The 17,721-nt window shown below is 49.6% G+C and overlaps 1 protein-coding gene across 1 annotated transcript; it reads right to left on the bottom strand.

Moving 5' to 3' along the window:
* Positions 1 to 900: 900 nt before the first annotated feature.
* On the bottom strand, positions 901 to 16,721 carry snapc4 (small nuclear RNA activating complex, polypeptide 4). The gene is made up of 20 exons (XM_080004397.1): positions 16,669 to 16,721; positions 14,611 to 14,723; positions 14,457 to 14,500; positions 13,993 to 14,118; positions 13,662 to 13,790; positions 11,354 to 11,494; positions 11,193 to 11,277; positions 10,465 to 10,546; positions 10,174 to 10,275; positions 8,341 to 8,413; positions 8,092 to 8,256; positions 7,745 to 7,895; positions 6,211 to 6,317; positions 5,533 to 5,627; positions 5,305 to 5,399; positions 4,973 to 5,055; positions 3,338 to 4,627; positions 2,091 to 2,874; positions 1,640 to 1,932; positions 901 to 1,206 (listed from the first exon to the last, which is right to left on the bottom strand). Exons 2-20 carry the CDS (start codon positions 14,720 to 14,722, stop codon positions 1,114 to 1,116), a joined length of 4,050 nt encoding a protein of 1,349 aa, XP_079860523.1. The 5' UTR covers position 14,723; positions 16,669 to 16,721; the 3' UTR covers positions 901 to 1,113.
* Between the last annotated feature and the right edge of the window lie 1,000 nt (positions 16,722 to 17,721).

The raw sequence follows: 17,721 nt of genomic DNA, 5'->3' as shown, positions 1-17,721 counted from the left end.
ATGGAAAGAGGTTGATCATTTATTAATAGGTTATTGATAGTATATTATCAGTATATTGATAGTTTATTGACAGTATATTGATAGTATATTGATAGTGTATTTACAGTATATTGATAGTATATTTACTGTATATTTACAAAATATTAATAGTATATTGATGGTATATTTACAGCATATTTACAGTATATTGATCATATATTTACTGTGTATTGACAGCGTATTGATAGTTTGATCGTATATTTACAGTATATTTACAGTCTGTGGCGGACAAAGGGGCGTGGTCAAGCACCGGCCGTGGACGACAGCGCGGTTGCCTGCCTGGAGGCAGGGAGTTCTTCTTAAATGTTTTGTTCGTCTAACAGAGGAGATCGGATGCTGGTGAGCAGCAAGCAGAGGAACGCCATGCCTCCTGCGCCCCAGAGGACGACTATTAACCTCCATTATTAAGACTCCTCACATATATGGATGTACTGTCCATATAATTGTGGCCTGCGGGCCACATACTGCCAACGGACAATACAACTCTGGCCATGTGGGAGCAGCACGGTCAGAAAGACTCCGCCCCCCTCTCTAAAGCCTCACCTGTGGGAAGAGACCCCCACACAGGATACCGATAGTATACTTACAGGATATTGATAGTATATTGATAAAATATTGATAGTATATTTACAGTATATTGATAGAATATTGATAGTATATTTACAGTATATTGATAGAATATTTATAGTACAGCTGCAGGAAGGTCCTGGAACAGAGTCCAGCAAGAGCAGCAGGAGCCAGAGGGATGCCCCCTGTTGTTCATTCCAAAAATTCACTTTGAATAACTCAACACTGTTCCCTGTACATGAATATGACAAAAACATCAAAATGCATCGTTTACTTATATCAACTTCATCTTTATTACAATTTGTTTCATTTATTATTAAACTGTTTATTCTTCACAATAACTTTCAGAAAAAAAACACTTGAAGTAAAAACTTGAGAAAAACAAGGTTCCTCCTGAACTGTGAACATTAGACGGATTCTTCACTGAGGAAGCAGCCTGGAAGCAGCCTGGAAGCAGCCTGGAAGCAGCCTGGACTCTGAACTCTACTGGTCTGGACTGGTCTGAGGTCATGGGTCACATAGGACGATCCCAGAGTAGTGATTGGCTGGAGGCCCCGCCCCCTCCTGCAGCAGCACGGCATTCTGGGAAACAGAAACCTCCTGGAAACAGAGAGTGTGGACACAGTAACACAGAGGCTCCTGGGGGCCACCTCTCCCAGGGGGGGCCCTCATTCAAATGGAATGAACTCGAATAATAAACTATAAACAGACTGGATCCAAGTTGCGACTTATCATAATAACACATGACAGGGTCTTGAATACAATATTCAATGATAAAAACAACAACAACATCCAGACGGTTGTTGTGACTCCTACTGCACAGAGCACAAGGTGGCTTCGCTCGTTGCTCTGAATTAAAAGACGGGAAAAATAAAAAAAATATTTTGGGGATTGAACAATTAATCCAACAATTAACACCAAGTTGTCTCGACGGCCAGATCTGGCCCCCGGGCCGGTGCTTTGAGACCCCTGCAGTAAACCAACATGGTAGCAAGGTGACCTGGCTCAGAGTGCACCTCACGGCCCAACTCACCTTCCTCTGCCTGGGTGTTGTCAGAAGCTCCTCCTGCTCCTCCTGCTCCTCCTGCTCCTCCTGCTCCTCCTGCTCCTCCTGCTCCTCCTGCTCCTCCTGCTCCTCCTGCTCCTCCTGCTCCTCCTGCTCCTCCTGCTCCTCCTGCTCCCTGGTTGGCTGGATGGTGGCCAGGAGGGCGGGAACAGTGAAGCAGGACAGGAAGCGGGCTTTCAGCATCAGGTAGGCGGGGTTGACGCCGAACCGCTCGGCCACCAGGCGACGCACGGCGGCAATGCCACCATCTGAGAGGTCATCTGCACAGAAAGACACATGAGGGACGCCATCTTGGAAGCCATCTTTCTAAACAGCTGACTGTGTAGTAACAAAGTACAACTTCATGACTGAGACTTTCGACTCTTATCTCACGACATTTCAAAGCAACTTTTGCATTCGACGTGTACTTGCTGCGTACCTGGCTGCTCAGAGGTGGTGCTGGTGTAGTCGTGCTCGGGGGAGGGGGCGGGGACTGGGGTAGAGTGGGCGGGGACTGGGGTGCAGTGGGTGGGGACCGGGGTGCAGTGGGCGGAGCTTCCCAGCAGCTGGAGGGCGGAGTCAGTGAGGGAGCGCTTGGCTCGGAGCAGGGCGCTTAGCGTGTCCAGCGTGCTGACGCAGGGCGGAAGGTATGGCAGGGCCAGGCCCAGCCCCCCTAGCTCCACCCCTCCATGGCCCCCCAGCCAGTGCTGCACCACCCCCCTGGGCTCCGGAAACAGCAGCGTTGTGTCAAACGGCTGCCCCTCCACCCTCACAGGAGGGGGCGCAGAAGAGTCAGCTTGTGGGGTGGGGTCAGCCGGGGGGCCAGGCCGCAGGAAGTGGACCACAGGAAGGGACGAGGGCAGGGCACAGGAAGAAAGGACAGGTTGTGATTGGATGACAGGTAGGGTGGAGGCTGGACGCGGTTGGATGGCACGTATGGCGGAGGATGATGAAGGTCCAGTGGAAGCTTGGACCGGATTGGCCGAGCGTCCTCGAGGCGGAGCTAACTGGGGAAGAACAACACTGACCGGGCGACGAGGCGTCTGGGTGCCAGGAGGGAGGGGCTGAGCTCCACCCAATGAGACCAGCCCGTTGGGCGTCATCATCCACATTGTCTGACCAGGAAGCAATTGGATGTGAGGGGGAGGAGCCTGTGTGGAGAGCATTTTGGAGGTTTGAGGTCTCTGACTGGGAGGAGGTTTAGGATTCATCTTGGATTTAGCCTGAGAAGAAGACAAGGAGAGACAGACAGTTAGACAGGAGAAAGACAGACAGGAGAGACAGACAGTTAGATAGGAGACAGACAGACTGATAGGAGAGACAGGCAGCTGGACAGGAGAGACAGACGGATAAGAGAGACAGTTGGTTGGATAAGAAAGACAGACAGACAGGAAGAGGACATATTGTTTCTTCATCTTCGGAATCAAAAGATGACAAGAAAGCCAGAAAGAGCATCCGTCATCCCTCTACTACACACACACACACACACACACACACACACACACACACACACACACACACACACACACACACACACACACACACACACACACACACACACACACACACACACACACACACACACACACACAGTTGCTTTGAAGCTACAGCTGCCTCCACCTCCTCTGGTTGAGATGGAGCTGATAGGCAGCGCAGGCCATGACCTTTGACCCCGCAGGGAGCTACCTTGGCCTGAGCAGCTTCCTGTAGATCTCTGGCTTTCTTCGTCAGCCTCCTCATTCGTTTGCGTCCGGGCTCCTGATTGGCCGAGAGCCCGTCCGCACGGCCCTGCGAGCCGGGACTCTGTTCTTCCCGCTCCCGCTTCTGCCCTCCTCCACCCTTCTTCCCAGCGGTAGAGAGGGGGGTGGAGCTGGAAGCTGGCGGAGGAGCCGGTTCTCCGAAGGGAGGAGCAGAGAATGGAGAAGGAGCCCGATGGGGGGGCAGGATGGCGCCCGGCAGGAGGGGGGCGGGGAAGGACACGGTGCGTGAAGGGAAGGAGGAAGGAGTCACCTGAGGAGGCGCTGCAGGAGGCGCTGCAGGAGGCCAGCCCCGCTGCAGCGCCCGCTGAGACGGCGAAGCAACCGGTCGCCCTCGTAGTTGCCGGTGTTTGTTCGGTTGTTGACTGAAGCGAGGCTGGCAGGGGGGCGGTGGCCGACACTTCCTGTTCCTCGCCTCGATGACCTCCTTACAGCCCGGCGTGTCCACATTGAGGACCCGAAGGAGAAGCAGGAAGATGGGGGTGCTGCCGAGCTGCACGTCCTGTCCCCTGCGGCGCAGGACATCGGCCCCGGTGGCGCCGCCGCAGTTCTGCACCGGGACCAGCAGCTCTCCGATCCAGGGCGTCACCGCCGCCATCAGCTGGTAGTTCAGGGACAGCTCGTTGTCTTTGCTGTAGCGCGCAGACTGCTGCTTCCCGTGGGCGGAGCTGGAGGGCAGATGGGGCCTCCTGTGGGTGGAGGCAGCGAGTCGCAGCAGCAGCGAGCGTAGATCGTTGCAGGAAACCTGCAGCATGGCGGTGGGACTCCGCTCCTCCCCCCTGCAAAGCACTCTGGGACTGGGAGCCAGCAGCGTGTCCTGCTGGCGGCCATGACAGTCTACCAGCGTGTAGCGGAACAGCTTGTGGCCCTTCTGGGCGGGGCCGAAGGAGGGTGGTGCCACCAGCTGGTGTCTGAGAGAAACGCAGCGCGGCGGCGGACACCAGGTGTCGATTGGTGGGACAACGTATGAGGCCTCTTCCCTTTTCTCCTCCTCCTCCCCTCTCTTCCTCTCATTCTCCTTCTCCTCATCGTCACTCTCCATGTACTCTGGCTGCTCCTCCTCTTCTTCGCTGCTGCTTTCGTCTTTGATGCGTTTCTTCCTGCCGCGCTGAACCTTCACACGCTGAACCTTCACACGCTGAACCTTCACACGCTCAACCTTCACACGCTGAACCTTCACACGCTCAACCTTCACACGCTGCTTTGGTTTCTTGGACTTCTACAGAGAGACCGACAGAGAGGGAGAGTGATCAGTTAAACCAGTTATGAATGAAACAGGTTTTCGCTCCCTTCCCCTGACCACAGGGGGCTTCTTCTGCACCTGCTCCACTCTCTGTAGAGATGGAGGACATGGCCCCAGGAAGCATGAAGCGGTCCTGGAAGGTGAGCTCCGATTTGACGATGGGGACGCCAGGTGAGCTCGGAACTGCTTCCTGGGGGCGTGTCTTCCGTCACTAGGTCAGAGACTGGTCCTCGAAATACAGGTGCTGAAGGACCACCCCCCCCCAGGGTGGTCAGGAGGAGGGAACTACACCCAAAATAATAAACACCTGTACTGTGTTACCTGCATACTGATCTTCCTCCATTGTCGTAAACACTGAGCGTCGTTACGATTTGGGATTTCTGCTGCAATGCGAGACCAGCGACCTGCGTGCACGCACACACACACACACACGCACACACACGCACACACACGCACACACGTTAGTTCCTGTCTAGTCATGTGGGGCTTCCTGGTAAGTCAGGTGGTACTTAATCTGAAGTTTTTTTAGCACAATAGTCAGTTTAGATGTTAGATGTTTAGAGGAGAAGTTCCCCACAGCTCCGCTAGTTTGACACGGAGGCGTGGCTACGCCAGATTACATTGTACTTCCTGTTCAGTCGCATGGTACACACCGACTCCATGCTTATCGATCAGATCTATCAGAAGCCGACGCTCTTCTTCATCAAATGCTCCTCGTCTTAGCCCCACCCTCAGGCAGTCATTGTACCTGTGCGTGTGCAAACACATACGTGAGGTACCGTCCAATCAGAGCTCACCTGTCTTTCTTAATCCAATTACAGCTCACTGTCTCCCACCTGTCTCGCTCACAACCAATCAGAGTTCAGCTCTCTCTCTCTCACCTGTCCCTGCAGGCTCCATCAGTTCGTCCTGGAACTTCCATCCTGATTTTCCACCAATTCTTCGCTCCATGATGAGCGATGGCGCGAAGCAACAGCTGGAGAAAGAGAGACTTCATTGACTAACATAATGTCAAACAGTCAATGTTAAAAATGGGATTCTGGAATTGTGTTTCCAGAATAATCACCATCTAAACACTACTGACTATCCAGCTGACTCACTGACTAACTGACCGACTAACTAACTTACCAAGTGCCTACATGACTATCTGACTGACTGACCAATTGACTATGTGACTAACTAACTGACCAAGTGACTATCTGAATGACTATCTAACTGACTAACTGAATAACTATCTGACTGACTAACTATCTGACTAACTGAATAACTATTTTACTATCTAACTATCTAACTGAATAACTTTCTAACTGAATAACTATCTTACTGACTAACCAAATAACTATCTTACTGACTAACTGACTAACTGAATAACTATCTGACTAACTGAATAACTATCTAACTGAATAACTATCTGGCTTACTGAATAACTATATAATGGACTAACTGAATACCTATCTTACTATCTATCTAAATGACTATCTGTCAGTCTGACTATCTGACTAACTGAATAACTGAATAACTATCTCATTGACTAACTATCTAACTGACTGTCTACCAACCTGGTCCTCCTTCTTGGACCAGGGGCCGCGGCGGAGAGATGGATCCAGGACCGAGGTCCAGCGGTACATCAGCTGTGCTGGGTCACGGCCCTCCATAAAGTAACTGACTGAGAGAGAGACAGGACATCCATCAAGTAGCTGACAGACAGACAGGCAGAGTGAGTACGTCCCTCTCAATATGTAGTACATGTGCATTTACCCCCCCAATAAAAACATGAATGAAGCAGAGGACTTTTATTTTGAAAAGCCGCATTACATTACTCATAACCGCAACAATGCCTCCGGCAGGGGCGGCTCTTTTTCCTTCAGCACTGGCTCTTTTCGTTTCCCAAAATATGAACTGTGAGCTCATACAACCACAGAAGCTTCTGTGGCAACTGAAATGATCCCCCCACACACACTACGATGAAGGGTTTTCTTTTCCAGAATTAATTTAAGCTTTAACAAGGTCTCATTACAATAGATTTGGTTAATCTTTTAATCGGTTATGCTAAAATAACATAGTTGGGATGTATACTGTTCCAAATAGTCACCCCAAAACACAGAAATGTGTGATGTTTTGAAAATGAGCAGAAATCTCGCTGAAACACATATGAGCTGTTAAAGTCCAAGGTCTTAAATAAATTCATTATGGCTGAGGTGAGTAGCTTCCACAGGAAGTCGATCCTTTGCGTGACTCAGCACGGATCTTATCAAATGAGAAAAGTTGATCTACAGCAGAATAAATATTTCAAAGTGACACCAAACGCTGAGGGCCAAACCGCTTTATGTTCCATTCGATTTTGAATTGCCTCCCGGTGCCTGAATTGTGTCTTTTCCTTTACATGAATAAAGACATTTCCACCATCAACTGATGCAGAAAAGGCACAAATTGGTGTTTAAAAATTCACCGGAATGCGGGAAATGAAGAGTTTAAATGCCTGGTGCAGGACCCCCAGAGCCCCTGCTTCATGTGTGTCCCCCCCAACCTTCAAACAAAACGTTACGTGGAGAAGGGGCCTCAAATAGCTTGTGCCTGGGACCTCCAAATCACTGCGACCGCCCCTGCCTGACCAATCAGAAAGAGCTCCTCCTCCTTCAGAGACCTGACCAATCAGAACGAGAGACCCTGCCTGCATATCTGTGAAGTAAACAACGTTTGGAAGATCCAGCTTGATATGTTTGGCTTCAGTAAAAGTCCCAAAGGTAATGTGTATTCAAATTCTAAATAATACTCCATCCTAGGGGAAACACTGTATTATTTCATATTAATGAAATTAATGAAATTAAAGTACTCTGTGTGTAGTTATCATATTATATGATACTTATGATATCATTCTTAAGTACTCTGTGTGTAGTTATCATATTATATGATACTTTTGATATCATTATTAAGTACTCTGGGTGTAGTTATCATATTATATGATACTTATGATATCATTCTTAAGTACTCTGTGTGTAGTTATCATATTATATGATACTTTTGATATCATTATTAAGTACTCTGTGTGTAGTTATCATATTATATGATACTTTTGATATCATTATTAAGTACTCTGGGTGTAGGGGATGAAGTTTCCGATCCTCATGCTCTCCACCAGCTCCCTCAGCTGAACGTCTTCGTCACTCGTCCACACGCTTCTCTTCAGGGACTTGGACACAAAACGCTGGAACGTCTGGAGACACATGAAGGCTGTCCTGCCTGTCTGTCCCCGAGAGAGACAGACAGGACACAGGGAGGGAGACAGGTAGAACGTCACACAGGGAGAGAAACAGACAACCCCCCCACCTCCTCCCCCATCTCCTCCTCACCCCCAGCTCCTACCCTCCTCCTCCTCACCCCCTCCTCCTCAGCCCTAGCTCCTACCCAGTTCCCCACCTCCTCCCGCATTTCCTCCTCACCCCTAGCTCCTCAGCGATCTTCTGCCAGTCTCTCTCCTGGTGCCTCCTGCTCACTTCCTCCAGCTGCTTCACCTCCTCCTTGCTCCAGCTCGACTTATTGATGGAGGGATGGAGGAAGTTCTGCCAGAAGCGACGGAGGTCTTCTGCCTCCCTGGTGCCTTCAAACTGAGGAGGAGAGAGGAGAAAGATCAACACTGAAAAACCAATAAGAGCCAGACAGGTAGAGGGACAGACAGGTAGCAGACTTACATCTATATTGGAGATCTTCTGCCAGTCGTGCTCATCGTACTGGTCTCCAGTTAGCTCCTCCTCCTTCAGAGACCTGACCAATCAGAACGAGACATCACATGGCGCCTGGAGGACCACGTCCTATGGAGAGGACCTCCACCCAGACCAAGCTCTCTAAACATGACGTACAGCCGCCATCGCTCCTTCCTCCTCCTCCTCTCCTTCCTCTGCTCTACCTCTCCTTCCTCCTCCTCTCCTTCCTCTGCTCTACCTCTCCTTCCTCCTCCTCTCCTTCCTCTGCTCTACCTCTCCTTCCTCCTCCTCTCCTTCCTCTGCTCTACCTCTCCTTCCTCCTCCTCTCCTTCCTCTGCTCTACCTCTCCTTCCTCCACCTCCTCTCCTTCCTCCTCCTCTCCTTCCTCTGCTCTACCTCTCCTTCCTCCTCCTCCTCCTCTCCTTCCTCCTCCTTGCTTTACTTCTCCTCCTTCCTCCTCCTCTCCTTCCTCTGCTCTACCTCTCCTTCCTCCTCCTCTCCTTCCTCTGCTCTACCTCTCCTTCCTCCTCCTCCTCCTCCTCTGCTGTACTTCTCCTCCTTCCTCCTCCTCTCCTTCCTCTGCTCTACCTCTCCTTCCTCCTCCTCTCCTTCCTCTGCTCTACCTCTCCTTCCTCCTCCTCCTCCTCCTCTGCTTTACTTCTCCTTCTTCCTCCTCCTCTCCTTCCTCTGCTCTACCTCTCCTTCCTCCTCCTCCTCTGCTTTACTTCTCCTTCTTCCTCCTCCTCCTCTCTTTCCTCTGCTCTACCTCTCCTTCCTCCTCCTCCTCTCCTTCCTCTGCTCTACCTCTCCTTCCTCTGCTCTACCTCTCCTTCCACCTCCTCTTTCCTCTGCTCTACCTCTCCTTCCTCCTCCTCTGCTTTACTTCTCCTTCTTCCTCCTCCTCCTCTCCTTCCTCTGCTCTACCTCTCCTTCCTCCTCCTCCTCCTCCTCCTCTGCTCTACCTCTCCTTCCTCTGCTCTACCTCTCCTTCCACCTCCTCTTTCCTCCTCCTCCTCCTCTGCTTTACTTCTCCTTCTTCCTCCTCCTCCTCTCATTCCTCTGCTCTACCTCTCCTTCCTCCTCCTCCTCTGCTTTACTTCTCCTTCTTCCTCCTCCTCTCCTTCCTCTGCTCTACCTCTCCTTCCTCCTCCTCTCCTTCCTCTGCTCTACCTCTCCTTCCTCCACCTCCTCTCCTTCCTCCTCCTCTCCTTCCTCTGCTCTACCTCTCCTTCCTCCACCTCCTCTGCTTTACTTCTCCTTCTTCCTCCTCCTCTCCTTCCTCTGCTCTACCTCTCCTTCCTCCACCTCCTCTGCTTTACTTCTCCTTCTTCCTCCTCCTCTCCTTCCTCTGCTCTACCTCTCCTTCCTCCTCCTCTCCTTCCTCTGCTCTACCTCTCCTTCCTCCACCTCCTCTCCTTCCTCCTCCTCTCCTTCCTCTGCTCTACCTCTCCTTCCTCCACCTCCTCTGCTTTACTTCTCCTTCTTCCTCCTCCTCTCCTTCCTCTGCTCTACCTCTCCTTCCTCCACCTCCTCTGCTTTACTTCTCCTTCTTCCTCCTCCTCTCCTTCCTCTGCTCTACCTCTCCTTCCTCCTCCTCTCCTTCCTCTGCTCTACCTCTCCTTCCTCCACCTCCTCTCCTTCCTCCTCCTCTCCTTCCTCTGCTCTACCTCTCCTTCCTCCACCTCTCCTTCCTCTGCTCTACCTCTCCTTCCTCCTCCTCCTCTTCCTCCTCCTCCTCTGCTTTACTTCTCCTTCCTCCTCCTCCCCCCTTCACTCTACCTCTTCTTCCCCCTTCCCTCCACCCTGTAGACAGACAGGTACCGGAATTGCTGCAGGTCGATCTCCAGCCTGTTTATCTGCTCTGTCAGCTGCTGCTTCTCAGTTTCATCTGCTGAAGGAAACTTCTGACTCAGGTAGTCGATCCTACACACACACACACACACACACACACACACACACACACACACACACACACACACACACACACACACACACACACACACACACACACACACACACACACACACACACACACACACACAATGACCATTGATAGATATTACTACATAAATACTAGTTCTAGTACTACTTGTATACTTCTAGTTTATGTACTTGGACAGCTTGGGCTGGCTCAGTCTCTTCAGGTTGTCCCGGGAAACAGCGTGAATCAGGAGGGTCTTCTGCCAGCCCTCCCCTGGACAGGAAGTGGCAGAGGAAACAGGAAGTGACATACCAGAGAGGAACCGGCAGACAAAACAGGAAGTGACACACCAGAGAGGAACCGGCAGACAAAACAGGAAGTTACATGCGAGGAGGGTTGAGCAGGCAGACAGACACAAACAGAGAGTTAGACAGGCAGACAGACGATTATGGCGCTTTTCCACTGCATGGAACCAGCTCCACTGCACCTTGCGGTACCAGCTGCTCAGTTTTCCGCTGCAGATCGTATCCATAGCGACGCTATGACGCGGGATGGTGTTCTTGATTCTCAGTGTGTGGCTGGATAAGCTTTTCTGTTTTTCTTGGCATGCTTTGATTTTAAAGACCCTGAGGAGGATAACTAGCCTTTCTGCACACATCATAGATGTGTGTAACAGGGTGTTATGACACTGTGACCATCCTCTGACCAATCAGCTGCAGTGTTTTCACGTCACCTCTTGCATCGCCTCAGCGCGCTGGGAATCTGGACGGAGGTGACACAAAAACTACCAGGTACTATCCACAACTTCTGCCCGATGGAACCAAAAAAGGCGAGACGAGTCGAGTTGAGCTGGTTCCATGCAGTGGAAAATTAGACCGATAGACAGAGGGACAGGCAGGCCGGCAGACAGCTGTCTCACATCTCTTCATCTTGAGCCTCTTGTCATCCAGGGTGCAGGTCATCTTACTGGACCGGTCCTTAGTCTCCTGATTGGCCGGAGGACCCTGAGACAGAACCAGCAGCTGATTGGTCAGAGGGACTGCGCCAGGCGGCCTTGTTGGGTCAGGGGGAGGGGCTTACCAGTCCAGTGAGCTTGTCCTTGAAGTAGGGCTTGAGGAAGCGGCCCAGGTACATCCTTATTGGCTGCTGGTATGATGAGGGGAGGGCCGGCTCCCTGGAGGCCTCTCTGATTGGTCCAGACATCTGGGGCAGCAGCTCCTTCTACACAGTGACGGAAACCATTAGTACCAGAACACATTAGTACTCTGTGGTAGTACCAGAACACTGGGTAACAGAACACATTAGTACTTGGTGGTACTAGTAACTCCCATTACGCTGTGAGCACACACACACACACACACACCCACCCACCACCCTCCTGGTTGCATCCTTCTCCTTTTCTCCCTCATTTACTGTCATAACTATGGCAGGAAGAGGTCATGTGACCAGTTGTAGTTCCACTTTTCCTCGACCTGATTCACTGTTTTTCAACACATGTTGTTGTCTCATGTTGATGTTTTTGTGTAAATGTTGTTTGTTTCTATGTTTATTTGTCTCACCTGTGGTGATTCTCCCTCTTGGAGAAGTGATCAGTTGTTTATAGACCTAACATGATGGGATGACTAGCAGGACACTGCCAAAGACACCAGGAGCTGCCAGCCAGCAAACTGGTACTGTGGGAGCCAACACATGGGCACCGGTCACGAGGACGTCCCACTTTAATATATGTGGATGGTGGCACGGTGGCGCAGTGCATTGCACTGCTGCCTCACAGCAAGAAGGTCCTGGGTTTGATTCCCGCCTGGGGCGCTGTTGGCACCGTGCTCCGGTGGGTTATCTCCCAAATAGGAGCCTTTCTGTGTGGAGTTTGCATGTTCTCCCCGTGCTCACATAGGGTTTCCTCCACCTCACGTCAGTAAGGACCCCCACCCAAAACATGCTCCCATCATGGTCTGACCAGCGATGGACACTTATCACCTGGTCCCCGGGCGCGTCCACGTACGCTGCCCACTGCTCCTGGCTGTGCCCCCGGAGGAAGGACAAGCCAGGATGGTTCAATGCAGAGGAACCATTTCACCGGCACCATCAAAAGCATGTGCATGTGTGTGTGTGTGCAAGCATGTGTTGTAGTGTGGTGTGTTGTGTGACTAATAAAGACTGTTTCTTCTTCTTCTTCTTCTGGATGTACTCAAGAATGATGCGGGAGCACAAAGCACCAACAAGCTGGCCAGATGTATGGAGAACCAGGATGACTGGAAACAACGATGGAAGGCTCGTCAGAGGACGACCTAGAGATGATAAATAGTTCTCCAAAGAGGGGGTTGGTGGTGGTTCTCAAAAAAAAAAAAAAAAAAAAAAAAAATTTAACGCCTCCCTGACGAATCAGTGGTCCCGTCCTGCTTCAAGAGGTCCACCGTCGTTCCTGTCCCAAAGATCGCCTCTCCAACCTGCCTGAATGACTACCGTCCGGTGGCCCTCACCTCGGTGGTCATGAAGTGCTTTGAGAGGCTGATCAAGGATTATATCTATCTATAAGTCCACTTAGTTCGTTTGTTAGTAATTAGTTTAGCTATTGTGTCAGTTTAGTAACGATTATGCATAATCTCCGGGTGCATTGCAATGACATTTCATTGCATATACAGTATGTATGAACATATGTATGTGATACATAAACATCTTGAATCTTGGTAGTAACAGTACACATTAGTACTAGGAGGTAGTAACAGTACACATTAGTACTAGGAGAAAGTAACAGTACACATGAATACTAGGTAGTAGTAACAGTACACATTAATACTAGGAGGTGGTAACAGTACACATTACTACTAGGAGGTGGTAACAGTAAACATTAGTACTAGGAGGTAGTAATGTAACAATATATCTAAATCCATGTAATCACATAAACATATGCACACACACAATGAAGAACACAGCTTCATGCAGCCTATACATGAAAGCCCTGCACGGATACAAGAGATAAACACACATTTTCTCTTCATGTTGTTGGTCAGATCCTTCTCTCAGGACGTCTTTGTAATGTTTACAGCAGCTCAGCTCAGTTCAGTTCGGTTCAGTTTCCCACGGTGGTTTGTGCACAGCGCCCCCTGTCATTCAGGAGAATATCGCAGCCACATCTCCACGGTGACGCCTCAACGATGCTCGTGCTCTGTGGTAGAGCGTGCACATGGCGTAACGAGGGTGATCTGGCCTGAGTCAACCAGTCGAACCAGCTGATGATGTTGATGCAAAGTCTATCTGTCTGTGTCTTCTGCCTGTCTGTCCATCTGTCTGTCTGCCTGTCTGCCTGTCTGCCTGCCTGCCTATCTACACATTAGTGCTAGGAGGGCGCAACAGTGTGTGATGTGTTGGTGCTGGGAGGAACTCAAACCTGTGCCTGGTGGTTCTCAGCCAGCAGCTGGTTCAGGTGCTGCAGGAGGTCCAACAGCACCTGCTGGTAGACCAGGTTCAGCTGGAGGGAGGACTCTGCGGTCTGAGGGAGCGACAGCTCACTACAGCTCTGGAGGACAGACGGGCAAAGACACAGGCAGGCAGAGAGACAGGGAAAGAGACAGACTAGAGCAATCAGAAGACAGAAAGACATGGAGTACAGCTTATTGAAGCAGGGGTGTCAAAGCTCTGGTGTTAAAACGGTTTGAATGTTTCCTGAACATGAAGCACGCTCCGCGGCGCAGCGGCCAATCAGAAGCCTGGTCTCAAACCTCAGCGCTGCTGCTGCTGCTGTCGTCCTCTAACAGAAGCTCGGCATTGTGGGAGGTCAGAGCCCGCTCCAGCTGCAGAACTTCCTCCTGGACCCGATCCCTCTGAGCCGCCAGGCTGGGCGTGGCCTGGGGTGAGACAGGGTGTTTATCAGATAGTGCCGATCACAAGGTACTTTGTCAGAGTACACAGTAAAGTAGAAGAAGAAGAAAAATCTTTAATTATCACACAACCCACCACAGACACACACACACACACACACACACACACTTTGGGTGGTGCTGGTGAAACGCTTCCTCTGCATTGAACCATCCTGGCTTGTGCTTCCTCTGGGGGGGCAGCGTTGGTTGCCGCCCGGGGACCTGGTACCAGGTGTCCATTGCTGGTGTGAGGCAGCAGTACAATGCCCTGCACCACCGTGCCACAAGTACATCAAGTGTGTGTGTGTTTGTGTTTGTGTGCTCACCTGGCTCGACTCCACGAGACACACATCCTCATCTGATCCTTCATCTGGGAGAGAAACACAGGTTACAGTGAGACAAACAAACAGACAGGCATGCAGACAGACAGGTAGGAAGACAGTTGGATAGACAGAAACACGTGGGCAGACAGACAGGTACCTGAGGAGGAGTCCAACAGCTCCAAGTCTCCAGCTGCACCTCCCAGGCTGTTTTCCAGCTCCTGGATCTGTCGCTGGATCCTGTCTCTCTGCTCAGAGAGTGAGACAGACATGCTACACACACACACACACACACACACACACACACACACACACACACACACACACACACAACCCTGTGTCCAAGTAGAGACAGAAACAGGCTTCAAGCTAAATTCTGAATTGAATGAACTTGTTGGTTTTATATAAATATATACATATATATAAATAATATTACAAAACAACAATTTCAATGTATTGTTGGTCTGCAGCCATGAGTTGTGAAAACAAAGGAGTGGTTTCACTGTTGCGTCCTCGTCTCCACTCACTCCTTCATGTGCTCCTGCCTCCTACCTGCTACCAGCTGCACAACGTGCCGCTCTCACTACAGTGCAACTCCCATATGAACTGTATTTGTGGACATGTTTGGAGTTCATGTGTATGAGCTAAGCCCTGTGAGAAAAGAAACCACCAGCTCAGAAATGCACCAAATCACTCAAAAGTTCCACAGTGAACGTCCAGGAATGTTCATTTGTCCTTTTTCAGCCGTGAACTAGTCGTGGATCCTGATTGACCATCACACTTAAATTGAAATTAAAACTCATTTCCAAATAAAGGTTTTGCCTTTGAGAACTCCTGGTCTTCGTCACAGTGATATGGATAATTTCCCGTAGCAGATCGGTGCCTGACGGTGTCAACCGGTGGGGCTGGGAGCGGGTGGAGCTGTAGGCTCCGGTTGAACAGCTGGTGAGTTTGTGAGTCAGTGAGAGCAGGTCTGATTGGTTGAGAGCTTCTTCTGTCAAGAGTCCTGGAACAGCACCGGGCTCTGAAGCCAGTTTGACATAGTGGTCAAATCGTCAAATTATAACCGGGCCCGACAAAGTCCAAAAAGATCATGGGAAACAGAGTATTACATTTCACTGCATATATGTATGAAAGTATGTATATGTATGTGACGAAAAAAGCTCTTGAATCTTGAGTGTAAAATGGTGGATGGTTTTATTTTGAGCGTCACAACCTCCTCAAAACGACCTGCTTCACTATCACAACTTGATCCATTGGGACCGATACGTTTTGGAAAGTCTAGAAGAGCTGCACCATTGAACTGTTTTATAGCATTAGAGTTAGTGGGGAAGTGAGCCGGGTGGAGAGGAGGAAGAAGAAGAGTGACTTATGGCTCCACCTCAGCGGTGTTGTTGGTGAACTGTACTTTCTTCACTACTGTGTCAGTGAGAGCTGAACATGAATCAAGCTCAAGCTGCATCGTACGAGAACCTTTCAAACACGGTCACATTGAAAACAAGGAGTTGGCTTCATCGCCCTGGAAGCAGCGACATTAAAACTTCCTCAGAGTATTTCAAGACATTGTCCGCAGTATTCTAACTGAATTACACATTCGACACATCAACCTGTTAACTGACCGATCAATGATTTATCAACTTTTATATCGATCCTTTCGAAGCTTTTATCTCAACGTCTTCGCTTCGTTCAGCGCGGAACGCGACACGAAATATCAGACATGCGCAGTAGAGCAGGCTCGACGCTCCCTCCACATCACTTCCGGGTTGTCGTCGTTCGCGTCATATCGTTTGTGTATAAAAATACTTCACGTTTGAGGTTGAAGTGGTGATAAAAACGTGGTAATAATAATAATTATTATAATATTATTATTATTAATAATAATAATAATAAAATGCAATGATTGCATACATCATGCTTTTCATTGCTTCACAACATATAACTAGTAGCCTGAGGGAGGGTCAGGCTCCTGCTTCCTGCTCTGCCGTCATTACGCTGCTGAGCCAAGAAAACACCACGAAATGACCCTTCGTCACATTCTACATGACGTCATGACTCGAAAAGCACCGCAACCACGTGACTCCTCAACGTTCAGTCCACTCAGTGACGGAGAGAACGCGTGGCGGACGTACCCTAACCCAGCTAACAGGCTAACCGGGCCAGCTGCGCCCTGTCGCCGCTCCCGGTCCCGGTCCCGGTCCCGGTCCCCTGGCCTCCTCACCTGTACCGGTCAGCGGGACGCTCCGCCGTTCGCCGCACGCAGTGCACGGCTCCGTTACCGGCTCTGAGTGCCAATCTTCAGCTGTGACGTCAGGGCGTCGTTAGCATAACGTTACCCATGATGCACCGCGCCAGGTCACTTCTGGGATCGGAGTGTGTGTTGTTGTGTTTTTATCCATCGGAGAAGATAAAACTTATGTCGGACATGAAGCATATCAATATATTCATCAATAATCAGAACAAATATGAAAACGATCCACATCTCCCACAATGCAACGCGGTTCGTTGCTGATGGGTCCTTTCAGGTTGACGGTAAATACTGAGATCAAAACACGTTTAGCAACGACGCGTTCAAACGTCACGAACATTGAACAAAAATATGAAATATGATTTGAATAAACATCAGATGTGAAGCTTCTCAAAAGATTCATGATCAGCGACTTCACTTTGTTTTATCATTGTTTACTGTCTTCATACAAATTACTCAACATATCATATATAATCATATGTCATATCATATATATATATAAAATCATATATAATCATATATATATATAAAATCATATCATATAATCATATTTCATATCATATATAATCAAGAGAGAATCAATAATCTTTATTGGTCACACGACTCACCACACTACAACACACACACTTTGGGTGGTGCTGCTGAAACGCTTCCTCTTCATTTCTCCATCCTGGCTTGTGCGTCCTCTGGGGGGGGCAGCCAGGAGCAGGGGGCAGCGTTGGTCGACGCCCGAGGACCTGGTACCAAGTGTCCATCGCTGGTCACACCATGATGTGGGGATGTTTTGGGTGGGGGTCCGTACTGAAGGTAGGTGGAGGAAACCCCATGTGAGCACGGGGACTTTAAAACTTTCTAAATTTGCCAGGAGCAGCCAAATAAGTTTAAAAAACCTTTCTTGAATTTTTCCAGATTCTTGTTCCTTTGTGGGGTTTTTTAATCTCAACGATTTTTCAAAACCCAGTTTGATTAAAAAATAGTAGAAAAATGTTAAACCGTGGAGTTAAATATTCCCGTTAGATGACACGT

The sequence above is a fragment of the Zeus faber genome (genome assembly GCF_960531495.2).
Source record: "Zeus faber genome assembly, chromosome: 7".
NCBI classification, from domain to species: domain Eukaryota; kingdom Metazoa; phylum Chordata; class Actinopteri; order Zeiformes; family Zeidae; genus Zeus; species Zeus faber.
Note: the sequence above shows the minus strand (reverse complement) of the source record. Positions and strands in the feature narration are given on the sequence as shown.